Source organism: Leptidea sinapis, chromosome 43, assembly GCF_905404315.1.
Source record: "Leptidea sinapis chromosome 43, ilLepSina1.1, whole genome shotgun sequence".
Classification (NCBI taxonomy): Eukaryota; Metazoa; Arthropoda; class Insecta; order Lepidoptera; family Pieridae; genus Leptidea; species Leptidea sinapis.
The window spans coordinates 2,930,407-2,952,496 of NC_066307.1; the positions used below are offsets into that span (position 1 = coordinate 2,930,407).

The window sequence follows — 22,090 nt, forward strand, 5'->3', positions numbered from 1 at the left end:
GCGCGTGCCGGTTCTCGTCCACGTCCTCCAGCTCCACGATGAGGCCGGCCTCGCCCCAGCGGCCAGGCCGCCCGCCGTCCGCCGCGCGCACGGTCACGCCGTACACCTGCACCGGCGGATAGAGAGCCGTCGTGAGACCGTATTAATGATGTCGACAACACCGGACTGCGACTGTAACATCTTGTTACTATGAAACTATGTTAGAGTATAATGTTGGTTGCGTTATTTGGTTCTAAACGAAGCTATCCCGCTCAGTCACGCGTGCGAGAGCACCGCCTTCAAACCTATCAATAGGTAGTATGTGCAAAGAGTACTATTTTAGCAATATTAAAGATGTCCAAGACTTGTATAAGAGGTGTATTTAGTTATTTTTATACTTTTCAGTTTTAGAAGTCGGGTTTTTTATATTTTTTACTTTTTAGTGTCATTAAACTATAAGATTTCGTTACTTTTTTGTCATACATTAAATAAGCTAAAACCTTAAGGAATACATAATATAAAACCTTGAAACGCCAAATGTTTGTTGAAATCATTTTAATTGATATCCATTTAGTTGAATAACTTGAGGTATATGAGCTAAATTCAGTTCGCTTGTCGTATTCCTCGCGGCTGGTAGTGTACAGTACGTCGGTACTTTTCAATTTACCTAATCGCGTTAACATCTCGTGCTTCGAAGAATATTGAACCCAAAGTTTATGACCTTAAGGCTCATATTTTGTGTGCAGTAGCTTAAAATAAATTATAAACATGAAATGTATCGAGTGTAATGAGGCGGTAACAGATGCCGTTGTGTGTAGTGCCTGTCATGGTTCCCTACATTTTGGATGCTCTGGAGTCACAGAGGGTACCTATCGGCGCATGGGCACTGAAAAGAAAGCAGTGTGGCGGTGTGCCCGATGTCGTAATGCCTCACGCTCCGGAACTACTTCCGATGAGACTACTAGCCAACAGGGCATCGCAAAGGTGCTACAAGAAATAAAATCCCTTCGAATCGATTTTGGTGCAGTGCAATCCGACCTAAGCAGCTTAAAAAATGAGTTACAAGTATGCTCAACGGGTATTTCAAGTCTCAATACCCGTTGGGATGAATTAGAAACGAGGTTCTCGGCTTTAGAGGACAGGTTAGTTCAAGTCGAAAATAAATCAAAGACAATAACCAAAGTGCAATCTGACCTCGAGGTGGCGAAGCTCTCTATTTCAACTTTAAAAAACATAATTGAAGCAAGTGACCAATACAGCAGAATGAACAATCTAGAGATATCCGGCATACCTTTTAAGAAAGGAGAAAACTTAACCAACATCGTCTGTGATATTCACAATGCTGTGGGTTTGAACTTTGAACCGACAATAATAGACAGCATACATCGCGTACGTCGGTACATTGAAAGCGACTCGAACACCGGTGGCATTGATAAAAACATTGAAGCTACTTTAAGCCCACGACCTCCCGCTATCATAGTTAAGTTTACCCGCCGAATATATAAAGATGAACTCTTATCAGCAGTGCGAGTGCGTAGGGGTCTTACAACAGCTAACATAGGTCTCACAGGTCCAGCCCTAAACCTGTTCTTGACCGATCACCTTACCCCGGCAAATAAGCTGCTATTGAAGCGGGCACGACAACTCAAGGCCGACAGAAAGATTGCTCATCTCTGGGTGCGAGACTGCAAAATACTAGCACGAAAAACTGACTCGTCGAAAGTGATGATTATTAATAACAATTTCGACTTTAGTAGAATCAATTGACTTTCATGTTTTATATTGCCCTTTTCAATTTTGTCAATTAAAATCAAGTTATTCACTTTTATCGATGTTCTAATCCTTCAAATCTCATTTCTAAATTATAAATCCATTAACTATATTAAAATATTAAGAACTCAATGTCACCGTAACAAAGAAACAAGTGCATGTATTTTTATATTCTATAGTCGTTTCTTACTTTCGTTCTACATTACAGACAATAATCAATTGATACCTAAAAAATTTCCAGCTTATTGCAAAGAATTCGCCTTTAGAAAAAACAAGTCATTAACTAACGAGTTATTGGGCGCCTATTGTTCTCGGCAGGTAATCAGGTCGAGCAATGCACCGCTAAGTCGAATAAAATTCCGTAAGTATGTGCATGTAAGATTGAATTTTGTCTATTTTTATTATCTTAGCAAATATATTATTGCACATTCAACCATATGTGTCTTACCTTATGAATTAAAATTAACTTACCAAACCATGCCGCCTGCTTTTGAATTTATAAAATGTATATGTAGGTATATATGCATAAGTCATGACGGACACAACATTTAGCTGTTATTATCAGAATGTACGCGGTCTCCGCACAAAGTCGCATAGTTTCCACTCCCAAGTATCACAGTCAGACTATGACATTATTTGTTTATCAGAGAGCTGGTTGACCTCAAGTTACTATGATGGTGAATTTTTCAATAATGATTATATTGTTTTTCGCTGCGATAGATCGGTAGAAGAGAGTGGCTTTGAACGGGGAGGCGGAGTTATTGTAGCTGTGCGCCGTAAATACTTGCCTATGCAGCGAGTCTGGCCTTGCTCCTCTCGAGCCTCGTCAGAATGTGTTTGGGTTTCTGTGCCGTTATCAAGAGATAGAGAGAACATTCAAAAATATTTAAATATATGTTGCATTTATATTCCGCATGGTCCCTTACATAAGGATACTTTAACGAACTTTTTTGATATTTGTGGACAGTTAGCTGTAAACAATCCGAATGATAAATTTTTAATTACTGGAGATTTTAATATTTCAGAAGCGCAGTGGCCTGTATCTGACTGTCATAATATGTTCCTACCAACTAATGCTAACAACAGCTATTTAGTTCAAATATTGCGCGAATTTATGTCTTTCTCCGGTATGTATCAGTGTAACAATATTTTTAATGCTAATAAACGTATACTAGATTTAATTCTGTGCAGTGAACGTTGCATAGTATCATCCAGTGATTTTCCCTTAACAAGTGAAGACCCTCACCACAAAGCTCTTCAATTCGAGTTACGGCTGACATACATGCACACACTGAAACCAGCCCCTTGTAAGGTATACTGTTTTTATAATGCAAACTACCAGGAAATAAATAATGAGCTTTGTGCTATAGATTGGTGTAATATTTTTAGTCCTCTGAGTTTAGAAGAGTGTATTCTTGAATTTTATAAAATTTTAAATAATTTAATAAATAAATTTGTTCCACAACGTCCACTACGTTCATCGCATCATAAGCCTCCGTGGTATACTAAACCTCTCAGACGATTGCTAAATACTAAGCAAAAGTATCATAAACTGTGGAAAACGTATAAAAATCCATTAGATTTTGAATGCTTTAAGTCACTGCGTAAAAGAGCAATACAACTAGAAAAAAAGTGTTATGATTCTTACATTAATAATATTGAAGAAAAAATTCACAAACAACCTAAGTGCTTTTGGTCCTATATTAAATCAACAATATCAAAAACTGCTTTACCCCACCTTATGTACTATAAAGGCAGATCGAGTTCAAATGGTGAGCAAATATGCGACTTCTTTAACGAACATTTTTATTCGGTCTTCGAAAACTCAACCATAAATTCATTTAACTTGTCTGAAATTCCTTTGGCTAACAATACAATTTTTAATATAAATTCTATTCATATATCCAAAGAAATTGTTTACAAATATCTTAAATCTGTAAATGTAGCCAAGGGTGCTGGCCCGGATGGTATTCATCCAGTATTGATAAGAAACTGTGCTACAAACTTAGCGTTACCAATTACCATTTTATTTATGAAATCATTTAGGGAAGGCCGTGTCCCTGCCATTTGGAAAATGGCACTGGTCACTCCGATACCAAAAGGAGATATTAGCCAATTTATTGACATGTATCGGCCTATATCAAAATTATGCCAATTTGGAAAAATACTAGAAAAAATTGTTACAGACCAACTATCATGGGCTGTAAGGCGTCATATAACTCCACATCAACATGGTTTCTATAAAGGTCGAAGTGTTGACACAAATTTAATTAGTTTTAGTGAACTCATTCTCGATGCTTTGGATGATAACGCACAGGTAGACGCTGTGTACACTGATTTTGCTAAAGCTTTTGACAAAATATGCCATAAGACCTTATTACATAAGCTTTATCGACTTTTATACACGGCGATCTTTTTCGTTGGATACAATCCTACATAGAGAAACGTTATCAAGCTGTTGTCTTAGGTGGTTATACGTCGCGTTACAAATCTATTCCTTCTGGAGTTCCACAAGGGTCCCATTTGGGACCATTACTATTTATATTATATATTAACGATATAAGTGACTATATAAAAAATTCTAACTTACTTTTATATGCTGACGACACAAAAATCTTTAGAGTTATCAGAAATTTAGAAGACTGTAATTCTCTTCAAGTAGATTTGAGTAGCTTTGAATCTTTTTGTTATAGCAACCATCTTTTTTTGAACTCCGATAAGTGTTTTGTCATCACTTTTAGTAGAAAGCGATTACCAGTTATATTCAATTACAAATTGTGTAATAAAAAATTGACTAGAGTTACTCAAATTCGTGATTTAGGAGTTATCATGGATTCAAAGCTAAGTTTTTTGCCTCACATAGATAAAATGTTAAGCAAAGCATATAAACAGTTAGGTTTTATTTTACGAGTTGGAAAGCCATTTAAAAGGCCTTCCACGTATAAAATCTTATATAATAGTTTCGTTCGGAGTCACGTCGAGTATGCCTGTAGTGTTTGGAATCCTTTCCATACTATCCATACCAACCGAATCGAAAGACTCCAAAAAAAATTTGTAAAGTCACTCGATTATAATAGTAATTCTAGGTACTCCAGCTACGCTGAATCATGTTATATTCACAATGTTGTCAAATTAAGTGATCGCCGAAACTCTTTTGATGCAATGCTACTTTATAAAATCGTAAATAACCACATTGATGCTCCTTTATTACTACAGGCCTTTAGTTTTCAAGTCCCCAAAAGAAATATACGTACTTGTCGAAGTAAGCCCTTGTTCGTAGTTAAAAAAAGTAGGACATGCTATGCTGGAAATAGTTATATAAGGCGGACCTGTCGACTTCTTAATGGAAAACTTGCTGACTTAGATATTTTTAAAGAAACCTTGTCCAGTTTTAAAAAGAATATACTAACTGTGCTAAGAAAAAGTGAGATTTGAACGATTATAACTGTTTAACCAAAACATTTTTTTTCTTTTTATAATTTAGTAAATAAGTAAGTAAGTAATTTAGTAAATCTTAGTTTATTATTAACATTTTTTTTTTTTACTAGTGCCTCTTTTTATTTTTATTTTGTATAACTTATTTTTCTCTGCTGTACTTTAGTCTTAATTGTCATAAAATATTAATTTTAAGGAAACTGTAGGTCTAATTCAGTACTAACATTTCTTTGTAAACCTGAATATGTATGTGACTGTTTGTTTCTAAATATATAAATAAATAAATAAACTAAATATGATTCTAAACATACTTTGATACTTTCCGAGCAGCAGTATACATCTAAGCTTCTTTATTATTAGGTCTATTTTATAGAACGCCTAACTAAAATCTATACGTCAAATAAACAGAGTCAACCTCCTTACATTGCTCGTTTAAATTATTACAGAATCAGTAAAACATAACATATTTGTAAGGTTTAATCGTTTTTTAAAGAAACCGTAATGTTTTCTTTAAAAAACATCTTTAACATATAGAATATATATCGGCGCAAATACTACAGATAATAATTTAGTTTAACAATTGATTACTCTAACAAGTTGATAAATAATCATTTGATTGTATTGTGTTGTGAAGTAATTGTTAAAAAGCCTGAAATGACATTTGTTTCTCATTGTAGCACGTGCAGCGGCACGTGCGCCGGATCCTATAAATACGGCCGCACGATCGACACTAGCGGTATCCCAGCGGAAACTCCATAGGGAGTGCCGCTTGCGCCTCTCTCTCCCCATGAGAAGGTCGCCTTCGATGTAGGCTTAGAGGGCACCTGCCCAAAGCCAACTGCAGGTGGTGTTTAGTGGGTAGGCACCTAGGTTTCACGTGAGTCCCACATAACCAACGCAGACTTAGGCTGCGTTGGTATGCATGAGCATTCACCACCTCCCTCCCGTCGTTATCCCGGAGGGTAGCCCATTCCCTTGCTTGGGCGCAAAAAAAAAAAAAAAAAAAGACACTAGCGGCATTTGTGCTCGGGCTTTCGTACAGTTCAGACCTCTCTGGGACGTCGTATCGCTGCCAGTTGTATAAAGGATAGTGATAAAATACTTGTGTAGTTTTCTTTAAAAGAACCAATGAGTGATCTTCAGCAAGTTTCTTTTAAAAACAATACAGAGGTTGTTTCCTCGTCATATATATATTTAATATTTTGATAAGCGTACCTGTCTCTCTTCAAAATCCAATATTTTAGCAGTGCGGATTGTCCCCGAAGTGCTGTCCACTGTGAAGACGATGTCGTCGGGCTGCTGGTCGGGCAGCGTGTAGGTAACGAGCCCGCCGTCGCCCAAATCCGGATCGAAGGCTTCCAACACCGCCACTAGAGTTCCGATCGGTACGTCCTCTCTGATGCGAACGTTATAAGACGGCAGGGCGAACTTGGGTGCGTTGTCATTGACGTCATCGATGGCAACCCGCACCAGAGCCTCGGCGCTCAGGCCGCCGCCGTCCGTCGCTCGGACCGTCAGCTCGTACAGGGCGCGCCGCTCGCGGTCCAGCGGAGCGCACACGGCCACCACGCCGGTGTCGCGCTCCACACAGAAGTCTCCCGCTGAGCCGCCGCTTAGAGCGTAAGTCACTATTCCGAATTCACCACTATCGCGGTCTGTCGCATTTGCTTGAAAAATTGCCGTTCCGTTGATAGCGTTCTCGGTGACGCGGAAGCTAGCTAGAGATTTCACGAAGCGCGGCGCGTTATCGTTGACGTCCAACACTGTCACCGGCAACAGGCGGGATGACGAACGTTGGGGTCGGCCCTGGTCATACACACTAATGTTTAAATAATATTCACTCTCACGTTCTCGATCGAGGTATCCTATCACCTTCAGGTCTCCAGTGGCGGGATCTATTCTGAACGCCGAATCCGCGTCTCCGCCTGATATCGCGTACACCAGCAACCCATTGTATCCCAAATCGCGATCGCGTCCAAGCAAACGCACCAGTGTTGTGCCGAGCGCTACAGACTCGTTCACTTTTATTTCGACGGGAAAATCAATGAATTCAGGAAAATGAAGGTTTTCACCGAATCTGGATGATGATAATGGAAAATCTTCAGAAAAATCTAAAGGCGCGTTGCTCCGCTCGGCTGCAGCCAGCAGGTCGGTGAGCCGGCGCGCCACATCCGTGTCGCGGCACTCCAGGCCGGCCGCGGCGGCGTCGGGTCCGTCGCCGTGCGCGATACTGTTCCCGCTCACGAGGTGCAGTGTGAGGCTGGCGGCGTCGGCAAAATGCGTGCCGTCCGTAGCGGTCACGTTCAGCTCGCGCGTCTCACTGCGAACATCGCTGAGATCACACGAAAGACTCAGTATTCCCGTCGTCGAATCCAACGAAAAACAGTTATCTTCGTTTCCTCCCACGATGCGATAAGAAACTACGTCACCGGAATTGAAATCTATCGCTGATAATGTTACAATCTCATGGCTGATGAGGAGCCGCCGAGACAAGTAGCCGACGCAATCGACTCGCTCGAACTGTGGCCTGTTGTCATTAACATCTTTCAGCCGTATAGTTACTCGCATTTCAGCTTGACGCCTGAATGGCACGCCCCAGTCACTTGCTCGTATCTGTAGAACGTACTCTCGGCGCATGCTCTCGTAATCCAGCAATCGCGTAGTTCGAATCACTCCTGAGAAGTGATCCACCTCGAATGGTACCGGCTGCAGGTTCGCTATGCTATATGATATATAAGCGTTTTCTCCAGAATCAGCGTCGTGAGCGACGACGCGGGTAACCGTGGAGCCACTCGCTCCGTTTTCTAAAACGGTTACTTCTATTTGTTCTTTTTCGAATATAGGATCATTGTCATTCGCATCTATGACAAGTATTTTAACTTTCGCTGAGGATTGTTTTCGAGTTCCGGCATTACCTTGATCTATAGCAGAAACGGTTAAGGTGTACAGAAATTTAACTTCGGCATCAAGAGAAGTTGCCGTATACAGAACTCCTGTTTCCGGATTTATGATAAATTCACCGCCTTCGTTACCACCAACTATTTCAATATATACACGAGCATTTTTTCCTTCGTCTCTGTCTGTAACTTTCAATCGTAGGACCGGCGTGTTGGGTGGCATCGTTTCTAGTATGCTCACTTCGTACACTTCTCGACTAAATACGGGGGCGTTGTCGTTAATGTCAGTCAACGTCACTGGCAAAGTCAGATATGAGGATCGCGGAGGCTGGCCTGCGTCGGTCGCTCGGAGTGTCAGGTTGTAACCTTGCGGCGCAGCCTCTCGGTCCAACAGGGCGTGGACTATCAAATCATACTCCGAGGCCTGGACCGAAGGTCGGACTCGGAAGTGTCCGTCCGGATCACCATCCACAATATCGACAGTCGAGATGACCCCGTGCTCGCCAACATCGCGATCCGTAACTTCTATAATTGCATAAATTACAGCTGTGGAGTTCTCCAACAGTTCCGGTAACCGCCGTACTCGCAGCTCGGGTGCAAACAGGTTCGCTTGCTGCACGTTAACTACTACCGAGGCCCTCGCGGCCGGAGCGTCGCTACCCATAGTCAGTAAAGATGCTCTGTCGTGAGCCAATACGGTGAACGCGTATCGAGTGTTTTCCGCAAAGGACAAAGTTCGTGTAACCGTTATTATGCCAGTCGTGGGGTGAACGGCAAAGCGGTCGGTAGTGTCAGCTATACTATAATATATTTCGCCATTTATGCCTAGATCGGCATCTTCTGCCGACACTCGCGCTATACTGGAATGTAAAGGAACGTCTTCTGGGACTCTGACGTCATACTCGGTAGGATAGAAGAGCGGACTGAGATCGTTCTCGTCGGTGACCTCGACGGCGACGACGGTGTCGGCTTCCAGCTGCCGGCCGTCAGACAGCTGCGCGGTGGCGCGCACTTCCAGGGTGTAGGTATCCCGTCGTTCCCGGTTGAGAACGTCGGAATTTCCGGGCCGTATCCGGATCGACAAGAAGCAGAAGTCCCCGACAACCTTATCTTCCGCCTTGAAGTATTTGTCTCGGTCGCCGTGTCGGATGCGGTATCGGACGCGCGCGTCGGGCGCGGGGAGCTGCAGCCCCAGCGGGTCGGCGGCGGGCGGCTGCTCGGCGTACGCGCGCGCCGGGCTGTTCTCGGGGATGGACACGTTGTAGAGCGCGTGCCGGAAGCGGAGCGCGGGCGGGGGCGGCGCCCCGGGCGGCGTGTCGGGTGGCGCCCCGGGCGGCAGGTCGGGTGGCGCCCCGGGCGGCAGGTCGGGTGGCGCCCCGGGCGGCAGGTCGGCGGGGGGCCCCGCGCCGCGCCCCGCACCGCACAGCGCCGCCAGCACCAGCAGCGCGCGCGCACTGCACATAGCTCATTCGGCTCCTGAAACGTGACAGTTAGATACGAGTAAGTACCACTACCGACTACATTCGAGGCACAGAACGTAAGGCTGCTTCAAAATATACCTATATTGGGATCATATTATTCATATACTTAAGAATCTAAAATTTTAAAAACCATAGTCTAATTACATAAACTGAACACAAATTAGTTGATATGACATAGATAAATACTCTAATATTGAAGAACGAAAACCTCCATTTCAAAAACGATGTATTGACTATGAACAGCTCCTCAAAGATATAAGTAGTCAATCATGGGATGAAATCCGTAGTGAAACAGAGGTTGACAAAGCCTTTCAATTACTTCATTACATCATTGGTACACATATTAGAAATAACACTTCAGTTAAAAGCATACCTCACTCTAGAGTTAAATTAAAACCTTGGATTACAGACGGGCTCCTTAAGTATATACAAAAAAGAAACAAACTTTACAGACTATTTAAGAAATATTCGTGGGTAGCCACTGTGTCGGTTGTAAGTAGCAGCTCGTACTCAAAGATCGCTGATCACATGAATATTTTTTATAAGCTCTACAATACTGTCTTTGACACTTTACATATTTTGTACGCAGTCAGATTTTCAAAAAATTATGTTTCTGTATTTTTTTGGAGAATTAGTGATTTATAAGTTCATCTCTAAATATAAGGTCTACATTAAATCGACATCCAAGATGGTGCCTATGAAATTTACCAACTTCTCTTCATGGGTGTCATTTTCATGGTTTTCAGGGTCAACAATAACGAATATCGGGTCAAAATCGAAATCCAAGATGGCGCCTATGAAATTTACCAACTTCTCTTCATGGGTGTCATTTTCATGGTTTTCGGGGTCAACAATAACAAATATCGGGTCAAAATCGAAATCCAAGATGGCGCCTATGAAATTGACCAACTTCTCTTCATGGGTGTCATTTACATCGTCAAAATTAGAATTCATTCATAAACTTTAATTATATTATAAAAGGCCTGTCGAACAATATCCCACATGCTAAATTAATTCTTCATTCCCTAAATATAGAAATATTTACGTTTCAACTTTTGACCCACAATATTTACAAAACACATTACCCTACATGCAAAAAAAAATTTCATCCTCTTTTGAACCACAAGAAGCTCTACCCTTCTAATCAATTATTACCACCATACCGTCAAGAAGAGTTTTTTCAATAGATATTGTAATCATAAGGTATAAAAGCTATAACATAAATGGAACATATATCTTACTTAATCCCGCATTATTTACAAAAGGCCAAAGGAAATGTCATGTATCAAACCTGAATCTCACTTTCAAATACCTATCCAACGATACCCCACAAGGTAAGTCTCCAGTGTTCTTTTCAACTCCACTTTTAGGGGAGGTGTCCTTAGGGGGGAAGCTATGTCCAAAGCACCAGACAATACAAAAAATGGCGTGTGTACATATGTCAGAAGTGAAACTTATTATTGAAAACCAATATTTAATTGTCGTTTATATTAATAATTATCCTAATCTGTTCTCTAAGCCAATTGATTTTTGTCAATATTAGAAATTATTTGATGTTTTAATAATTATTATTACTCATTATACCTGCACAATACAAAGCCAGTAGGGAAGATGTTTAACATCATAGCGGTACCGTCAACTTCATGCTACATTCGCATTTTCTCACACTATCTCAATCAGACTCAATCTCCCTCCCCTCTTCTTGGATAAAAACGTCCTTCATTTTCGTGACATTTTATTCCGTTTCATCCGTAAAAATTTTACTCTCATGCGGGCAAAGAAGTTTCACTTTAAAAATGATCCCAAATTCGTTTTATGCACCCTCGAAAACCTCGAAGACGATATCCATATTGTTGAAATCATAATTTTGCGCGGCGGCCATCTTGTATTTCAAAAGTGATCCCAAATTCGTTCTCTGCACTCTCGAAAACCTCGAATAAGATATCCATATTGTTGAAATCATAATTTTGCGCGGTGGCCATCTTGGATTTCAAAAATTTCTCCAAATTCGTTCTCTGTACCCTTGAGAACCTCGGATTCGGTATCCATATTGTTGAAATCATAATTTTGCGCGGCGGCCATCTTGGATTTCAAAAATGTTCCCAAACTCGTTCTTTGCACCCTCGAGAACCTCGGATACGATACCCATATTTTTGAAATCATAATTTTGCGCGGCGGCCATCTTGGATTTCAAAAATGATCCCACAATCGTTCTCTGCACCCTCGATAACCTCTGATCCGATACCCATATTGTTGAAATCGTAGTTTTGCGCGGCGGCCATATTGGATATCAAAAATGATCCCAAAATCGTTCTCTGCACCCTCGATAACATCGGATACGATACCCATATTGTTGAAATCGTAATTTTGCGCGGTGGCCATCTGGATTTCAAAAATTTCTCCAAATTCGTTCTCTGTACCCTTGAGAACCTCGGATTCGGTATCCATATTGTTGAAATCATAATTTTGCGCGGCGGCCATCTTAGATTTCAAAAATGATCCCACAATCGTTCTCTGCACCCTCGAGAACCGCGGATCCGATACCCATATTATTTAAATCATAATTTTGCGCGGCGGCCATCTTGGATTTAAAAAAATATATAACTACTAAACGAATACATCAACCATTTATCAAAAATACATAGGTATTAAAAAAAAGAAAATTCAAACTTGCTAAAGTATCAAATTCATTTGATTCCCGCAATTAACTGTAAGTACGTGTATTAGACCAGTGCCGAAGCCTTTGAAAATGATAAAAAGTGAAACAAAATAATAGTAGGATGAAACCCATTGGAAAATGACGAGAATATAACAAAAATTAAGGAAAAAAAAATTACGGGCGATCTGAGGTCGGGAAGTGGAAAAGGGGGTGGGGGGGGTGTTTTAGGGTAAAAAATGGTTTATCTTGATTTCCGGCAAAACTACAAGTCCTATGGAAAAAAGTTAAATGGCAAAGTTGTAGGTCATAAAAAGATCTACAACTTTTGTATTTGCAAGTTTTTCACATAACCTCAAAATTTAGGTGAAAAATTCAAAAAACCAAGTTTTTGGTTTTTTATTTATATCTTTTTCAAAAATTTTTTATTGACGAGCTGAAATGTTTTTATCGAAATCATATATAACATAATGTGTTTTGTTTTTGAATATGCTGTAATATATTATCTCTTGTATCGTTATTTTGAACTGATGAAATTTTATCTTTTGAAATATTACCGAAAAACCCACCGCAGAGAAAGCAATGAGATTGAAAATTAAATGTAAGAGCGTCCTTATTTATTTCTTTTCCTTCCTGTGATTTGTTACGTCTTGAGCTACAGAATGTAGCTATTGCAGTCTCATCATTATATTGACTTTGACAAGTTCGATGAATAAGAGCTGATGTTTAAGTTTCAAATTTTTTGTATTTATTGTCGATTCTCTTCTTGCTAGACGCCACTAAATGATTCAAAGCCAAACATTTAACTTTTTTCCATAGGACTTGTAGTTTTGCCGGAAATCAAGATAAACCATGTTTTATCCTAAAAACACCCTCCCCCCCTTTCCACTTCCCGAACTCGGATCGACCGTAATTTATTTTTCCTTTCATTTTGATCATATTCCCCTCCTTTTCTACTGGGTTTCATCCTACTGTAATTTTTTTTGGATTCAAAAAGTATCGACGGTTTGAGCGGTGTCAGTGTAGTGGTGCGATGCGATACCTCTCTGTTTTGAGAACGCGTCCTTAATATAAGAATATGGTGCCTAAATGATATCCAGATATTTCTGCATTTAATAATTATTTCTGTCTGTATGTATGTCCTATATTATGCAAATGGAAATAAATATAATCGTAAATGCGCAAATTATTGGCTTCATTATATTATTAAATTTTCTGCCGTAACTTTGTGATTATCAATGTATGTTTAGCTGAAATAGACATTGTCATATTGGTTATATTTTCGTATTGATAGCATAATATAAGTAATATTATAATTATAATTAGATTTAATGTATCTCACCATGTAAATAAAATAACCATCAATGCTTAGACACACACACCGAAAATACCGAACATTATGCAGATCTGAATTTCTGTTTAATGATGCTGTTTTAATAATAAAAAATATATTAAATAGAGACAAGAAACAGCTAATCAATCAGTGAAGGCTCATATTTTTTTTTTTTTTGGAAGTATCCAAAATTATAATGAAGTGCTTAGTCATATTTAGAGACTTTTTAGGCATTTTAGATTACTATTCAGTAAAGTGGCTTTGCGAGGTAAATGTACATAGTGAAACGCGCGGGCAGTGGAATTTCGCATTTTTGTGTAATTTCTGGTGGTATCTGCTACTGGTATTAACTTGAACAACATCGTTTAGTACTCTGTTATTTGTTTAGCACACAAGACTTTAATACTCCCAGTGATACATGAGTTGATGTGTGGCTAAAATTGTGCCTTATATAATTGCGTAGTTTGAAGTGAAATTGAAATAATATGTTTTTTTATGCATAAAGAAGGACAAACAAGCGTACGGGTCACCTGGTGTTAAGTGATCACCGCCACCCACATTCTCTTGCAACACCAGAGGAATCACAGGAGCGTTGTCAGCCCTTAAGGAAGGTGTACGCGCTTTTTTTTGAAGGTACTCATGTCGTATCATCCTGAAAACACCGCACAAGGAAGCTCATTCCACAGCTTTGTAGTACCTACGTGGAAAAAAGCTCCTCGAAAACCGCACTGTTGAGGACCGCCGAACATCCAGGTGAAAAATGATAATTCGATTTTCGGCGGCAGGAATCAGGTGAAACAGTTCATCAGAACGCTCCCCGTGATAAATGCGGTAGAAGACACACAATGAAGCGACGCGGATGTCTCTACGCAACGCCAAGTGATCCAGCCGTTCACAGAGCACTGGGTGTAAGTGAAGCCGTCTCCGGCTTTTTTTGGCTTTTCCATGTTCAAAATACTGGCTTCACTAAGATACGGACTCACATGAGATCTGTATGGAATATTCCAACTAAACCGGGCGCAGAGAGACACTCGCTGTATAGTACTTTTGGTGCGGGCTCGTAGTCTTGCACCATACGTAGTGTCATTATAATTAAATTTAGAGAGTGCCAAAGCATCACACAGCGTGACAGGAAGATTGGTATTTAAATAGTACCTAACTGACGTTAGGACAGAGCACGAGGAACTTTACAATAATGCTGACAGCTCATTGAATCGTTAAAGTCGTGTGGTGCTAGTGTGGAGCTCGTGTCACTATAGTATTTCTAATAAACGATCATTAATGAACCAGAGAGTACGGACGACATCGAATGTGTAAATCATGTAAGTTTTCGAAACTATTTCAGCTGAACATAATCATTGAAGGCTTTGAGTGGCTTCGATTGCCGACACTGGTTGCCGCCCTCGCGGTTTCAATGCAGAGAGAGGCGCTCTCTGCATCGAAACCTTACTGGCGGCTTAGTGCAAGCACGCACTGCGAATTTTATTCGCACGATTTTTCCCGCAAAATTCTGTGACATATGAAATTGTATGGAGCTGCACGCACTCGCGGGAAAAAATCCGCGCGAATATTTTACCGCAAACAATCCGCGGTGCGGATTTTTTACGTGGGCGTGACCGCTCAGTCGCGTATTGCTTATGAGAGAAGGATGTCGTGCTCTTCACCTTCAAAATAATTACTATATAAATACCGTGATGATCAGAACACACACACACATGTACATATTGAATTTTGAAAGAAACCATTCCAAAATTTATTACATTTCATTATTGCTCATATATACAGTATGGGACCAAGGCGGTCACTTAGATGTTGATTTATAAATTATGACAATTTGATTTTTAAATTATGACAAGACGCGCAGGTTCAAATCGCACATCATCCATAAATTTAAGTTCAAATTATTTTTTTAAAGTCCTTCTCTTATACAATATACTAAGTATGTGGATTGCTGCAGTTACTAAATAATAGTCACTCTTTTGAGGCTAGCTTACACAAGTCGTCTGAGTATTTTGTTGGATTAAAATATTACACGCTTAAAAATTTGGCAAGTTATAAGTAATTGTGCTGTAAAACTACGACTTAAGTATAAACTAAGTCACTACAATCTATGCAAATAAATAAATTTCACTTCATTTGCACTAGGTATATATTTATTTATTCTAAATGATACATCAACAGTACACACATACAACAATTACATATAACATTATCCAGGAAATTACAGTACTGATACTATATATATACACATAATTTAAAATTCTTAAGCTGCAAATATGAAAAGAGTAAGTATCCCTATTTTGATTGCCACTTCTCCTTGGGCTCTACTTTTACTAAATGTTGCAAAACGGCAAAAAATATATTAAATAATATGTAAAATATACCACGAGGCGTACTAGCACCACAATACATTGCCTATTATTTGCACGATCAAATATCTAAATATATACCAATCATCATCAAAACCGGTCAAACCGTAATTGAGTTATAAAAGTCACAAGCAAAAATTAATAATAATTAATAAGACCTGTAGATTCGCATCGGTGAGAAGTAAAACTTATAGTTATCATAAAATATAAAAAAAAATATGTACAGACAGAGCCTATAGACATATAATTATATGAATATATTTTTAGATAGAATTATATATATATAATATATAATTCCTATTAATCTGCTAATTGATGGGCATGGTATATGGACGGAAAAAAATAAACTGGCTTAATTTCCGTTCGCTATTTGTAGTAAAAATAAATTAAAATAATAGTGATCATTTTTCCTCCTCCAGTATCTTTTGATACGTCTTAATAGATATATAATACAAGGCCAAACAAATATGCGCTTTTGTCCATTTAGATGCGTCTCGGTAGGGACCTGAGTACAAACTGACACAAATCGCGCGGATTTTTTTCCGCAGTGCGTGCTAGTTGAAACTTACTACGTGGATTTAAATCCGCAAAAAAAATCCGCGCGGATTTTTATTCGCAATGCGTGCTAAGCCTTACGCGGGCGCCGGCCGATGTTCGGTTGTGTTCGGGTGTGCTCAGTCCCTACGCTACATGCTGCACAGACGACGTCCACGCGGTTCACGACAGTACCGGCCCGATTCACGTAATTTTACATGAGCGATATCGCAGCGACAGCTGTCGTTCACCTACGAACCGCATTCACGTGATTAAAATCGCACGTTCGAGAAACGATCCTATCCAAAAACCGCTAAAGCGTATTCACGTCAGCTACGAGTAGACGGACTTCAATCGTTGTGTCGGTGGTATTCTGCTATCTTTTTACAATCGGTTACCAACGATTTAATGTCAAATCGAACGTCTGAGAAGTCGCTGAACTGAAGTTAGTAATTTGCAGTTGTTGGATGTTGAAAGTTTTTTCATAAACATGAATATCAGCTTGTCTTGTCTACTTTTTGATCTTTCTGAAAGGTAAGACCGGGGAAGAGAACGTCGACGCCGAAATAATACAAGGATCAAAAAATATTTTTCTTTCGAAATGACAGATACGGAGTTCGTGAAAACCATTTCGCTTTACCAATGTTTTAGTCCTTGATCTTATTGAAGACCTCGTTCCTCTAATCCCATGAGAGCGTAATACTATACTTAGTTTCCTATTTAGGTTGGTAGTTACCAAGAAAGATCTTAGTAGGTACCTACCTACTTATAAACTAAATATTTACTATATTTAACACTTTAATTAAATAAATTATAAAATCATGTGCTTTTTTACATTATAGGTATTAATATCACTAGCATTTTATGCTACAGGATCTTACCAAACGATTGTTGGTCAGAGTAGGTAATTTCAACTCGGTAGGTATCTCAACCTAGAGTGTCTAGAGCAGTGCGACAGGTGACTAAAGCACTCAATGATGTTGAGTTATTCAAAAAACATATTTATTTTCCTCTTACTCAGGATGGAAGAGATAGAATAAAGAGAAGGTATTTATTTACCTTTACCTATGTTGTTGGACTAATTAAATACCTTCTTAATTATTTATTAAATATTGTAGGTACTTATTACAGCTTTTATGAAAAAAACTAAAATAGCTCAGTAAGTAATTCAAGCTGACGCACGGTTACAATCTTCTTCGAGCTCATTTTGTTTAATCAAACAAAACGAGACGAGAAGGAGTTACATACACTTGGGCGTAAATCCAGTTTAACTTTGATGTACGGCGGTTTTTATTTATTACAATCATTTGGGTACGACATTTTATTTTCAGCCTATTAATTTCTGTATAAAAATAATTATACCTTACCTTTTTACTACTCTACGGCTTCAAATATTGTTAGGTTGAGTACTAGTAACGTAGCAAAAAACTCTGATATCGTAATAAACATATTTAAAAGAATAAGGTAGAAAATAAAGGAATAGTAGAATTAGACTGGCAATGACCTATCGCAAGTCGTCGATAAGTCGCTGAGTTTCAGTCAGTTGAGTTGTGGTCCTATCGAATCAGTACGTGAATACCAATTTTGGACCAAGTTTCGATCGTTAGAATTTACGTGAATCGGCGTACAGTACGTGAATACCAATTTTGGACCAAGTTACAATAGTACGACTTCTGAACTATAACGATTTTTGGATCGTTAGATTATACGTGAATCGGCTGTACTGTGCAGTGTGTACTCTGTATATCTGTGTATTGCAACAAATATTATATGAAAATACTTCTTCCGGAATAGTATCGTATAGAACAGTTCAACGACAGGACATTTGAAACGACAGGTCGCGAATTCCTATCGAAGCAAAGGCCGGCTGTACCCAGGAGTAGAATTTAGGTAATAAATAAAAAATACTTATTATATATAATATGTAGCTCTCATATTAATAATATACATATTAATATAAGAGCTACTATAAGCTATATATCGCACCACTAGATGAAAACTCCTTTAACTCGAAAAATTCTAATTTGCAGTTAATGACCTTTTCAAGTTCGTCATGTAACAATACTGGTAATCGTTTAAAAAAAATGGCGCGGAACATGACTATACTTGATTGAGCGGTTCCCAAACCGCGCGTACACTAGTTCGCCATCTTTAGTTATCTTCCGAACGATGCAAGCGAATGACGTTTGAATAGTGGCAGATTTTTAATTGCTGGAGCTTACGTGAAATTTATAAGGTAAGTTTCATTTATTATTTCGAGTTGATTAGGTTTTGCTGAAGATTAATTGATGTTACTGTTTGTTCATTTTGACATGCGGGGGTTTTGATGGTATTATATTATTACAATTTTTATTTTGCTATTTTGAATTACTCGCATTGACATGAAAAAGTAAAAGAAAATTTCGATTTACGTTAGTTTTATTGAATGAAATTTTAACTTTGTTATTTTTTGTTTGTTTAGTTAAATACAACATAATTTTAAAAAGAAAATAGGTTTTTATGACATTTGCAATGCGGTTCATTATTTGTTACAGATATTCGAAAGCTAATTTGTGATATTTTTTGTTTTTTTAGTTTGACTTTACTTGAGCTTGACTTAATAAGAACATTATTTTTGTTTTAGAATAATGAAAAGCCGAGGAAAACTAATGTTAGAGATGCTGAACACTGAAAAAGAGGATCCTGACCCGCCAGCAGCATTGGAGAAGACTGTAAGAAGTTTGTCCCCAGGCATGGTTATAAATTCATCACCGAGCCTTTTAGAATCTTTGTCTTTCTTAACTGTTGATCAGCGGCCTACACTGCAACCTGAACAACCTATCCCCGACAGACTACGAAGACCTCCGGAACGTCAGTATATTGTCTCATCACCAACCCATAGCAACAATGAAAGCAAGTTTGATGATTCCGATGCAGATCCGCACTACGTAAAACCTATACCTAAAAGAAAAATTATTTTCTCTCCTTTGCCTATCTCACCTACTCCATAAAAATGCCACGAACTTGCTCCCTTTCTTCTTCATCCAGCAGTTCGAGTTCTAGCAGCAGTTCAAATAGTAGTAGCTCAAATAATGAACGGAACACTATTAATCCGAATGATGACGTGATGATAACGTATGAGAATAATCTAAATCTAAATATTTATCCAAGTGAAAACAGCTTAGCGCACGAAGAAATAGCTCAGGGTAAGAAAAAATTAAGGAAACCAGAAACATGGAAGGCGAATTTAGCTAAGACTCTTAAAAAATTCAGGAAAGGCGTATAAGTTCCGGGGCAAATTAGGAAAACAATCTCAACTTAATAATTCGTCAAAAGATTTTTGATGCATTTTGGGGGCTCGGTGATCTTCAGCGACAGAGAGAGTTCATTGTGCGTCATACCCACGAAATAAAACCCAAGTACCGATATTCATGCACACAAAACTATCGGGCTCTCAATACAGCCTTCTATTTTGAAAACAATAACTCACGCATTCGTGTTTGCAAAAGTTTTTTTAAGGCCACGCTTGACTTAGGCGTTCAAGTAATTAAAACTTTAAATTTAAGTAAAAAGTCAGAGTCTGGAATTATAGAGGTTGAGTAAAGAGGAAAACATAAAAATAATTCTACGGTAGATCCTGCAATTAAAGAAAGCGTTATTCAATTTATTAATTCGATTCCGCGGGTAGAATCACACTATCTTCGAGCTCAAACTACACGCGAATACATTCAAAGCGAAAGGTCATTAGCAGATATTTATCGGGATTATACAGCTTTACGCTAAGCTAATAACTTGTATTTTGCTTCTGATTCGACCTTTCAACGCATATTTAATTGTCAATTTAACATTGGTTTCTTTAGCCCAAAAAAGACTTGTGTGACTTGTGTGAGAGTTATTAGAATGCAGATCCTGAAAACAAATTAAAATTACAGCAAACCTATGAACAATATCTCCTTGAGAAAGACTTAGCGAGAAGTGAGAAAGAAAAGGACAAGAAAGAATCAGATGCCATAGTTGTAGTTTACGATCTCCAAGCAGTTATGCAAATTCCCAAAGGACAACTGTCTTTGTTCTTTTACGAATCTAGAATAAATTGTTTTAATTTTACTATGATTGATTTGCATGCTAAGAAGGTAAACTGCTTTTTTTTGGAATGAGACTGAAGGGAAGTGTGGTGCAATAGAAATTGGTACCTGTGTTTTAGCTTTCATAGAAATGCAGCTAAATAACTATTCTAATGCAGATATAGATATGATATTTTATTCAGATAACTGTTGTGGGCAACAGAAAAATAAGTATTTATTGTCTGCTTATAGCTACGCTGTGTCTAATATGAGAGTTAAGTCTGTAACACATAAAATTTTAATTAGAGGACACTCTCAAAACGAAGGAGACAATGTGCACAGTGTTTTAGAGAAGCAAGTGAAAAGGCATATAAAATCAGGCCCTATTTACACACCACAGCAGTATATAACACTAATTCGGACTGCCAAAAAAGCTGGACCAGCATACAAAGTGCATGAAATGACACATGACCCCTTTTATGAATTAAAAACGTTGCAAGTAAGTTGGGGTACGAACTTCAATAGAGATGAAGATAACAATCAAGTCAAGTGGCACGATATAAAAGTCCTTAAAGTTGAAAAGGAGAGTCCCATGGCCTTTTTATATAAAACATCTTTTGCACAGACTGAATTTAAAAAATGCTGGGTGAACAAGAGGAAGACTAGGCGTACAACAGAATCTACGCGTGATATGAATTTGAATAGAGCATACACAGAAAAACTAAGTTTGACAGAAGCAAAAAAGAAAGACATTAAAGAACTTGTAGACAAAAATGTGATTCCAAAGCCATACTATAATAGTTTTTATAAAAATCTTTTGTGATTAGTTAGTTATATAAGAACTTTAATTTTTATTTTGTAAAAATATTTAGTAAACCGATTATTATTGATTGAAGGATCACAGACCAATAATCAAACTGTGATATTTTGCTGACCTAAGACTGTTACTATTATTTAGGTAGATAGCTAAGTAACACTAATAGCATTAAAATGCCTTAGATGTTTATAAAAAACAATACAGCACTTAATTTTATTATTATAAGTAAAATTATTGTTCTTTTCTTAAATTTATTTTGGTTGAATTTTATAATTATAAGAATACTCAAATTTTATAACTAGATATAAGAGATAAAGACTGTTTATAAAGATTTATTAGTGCTGCGATTATAAAAAAGTTATAATAGTAATAAAGACCTCAATATCATTAAAAACTAATTAACAATAATATTATTTTATAACATTGTTCCTACGTGCCATTTTTTCTTTGATTTATAAATTAAACATTTTATTCTCATTCTAATAACATGCATTTTTTATTTCTTACATCAAAACTAATACCATAACTCAAAAATCCGCAGCAAAAACTTATCTTATTTTTGGGGTGAAAAGTAACGTAAGTCATTTTTATTTCTAACAAAGTAGACTAATTCTTCTTAGTGCTTTAAAAAGTTGATTACCTCCGCTACAAAACTAGAGTAATTCAAAAAAAACTTTTTTTTCAGGTTTGTAACAGTTAATATAGCAATAAGTTAATCCAACATGCTCCACAAAAATATTACCTTCGAATATTTCTTGTTATTTTTTTTATATCTG

At 38.1% G+C, this 22,090-nt stretch overlaps 1 protein-coding gene across 1 annotated transcript; it reads left to right on the plus strand.

Annotated features, from left to right (window-relative positions):
* Positions 1 to 1,985: 1,985 nt before the first annotated feature.
* LOC126977139 (uncharacterized) lies at positions 1,986 to 5,686 on the plus strand. Its single transcript, XM_050825841.1, has 3 exons — positions 1,986 to 2,110; positions 2,775 to 3,876; positions 5,659 to 5,686. Exons 2-3 carry the CDS (start codon positions 2,807 to 2,809, stop codon positions 5,684 to 5,686), a joined length of 1,098 nt encoding a protein of 365 aa, XP_050681798.1. The 5' UTR covers positions 1,986 to 2,110; positions 2,775 to 2,806.
* Positions 5,687 to 22,090: the final 16,404 nt, after the last annotated feature.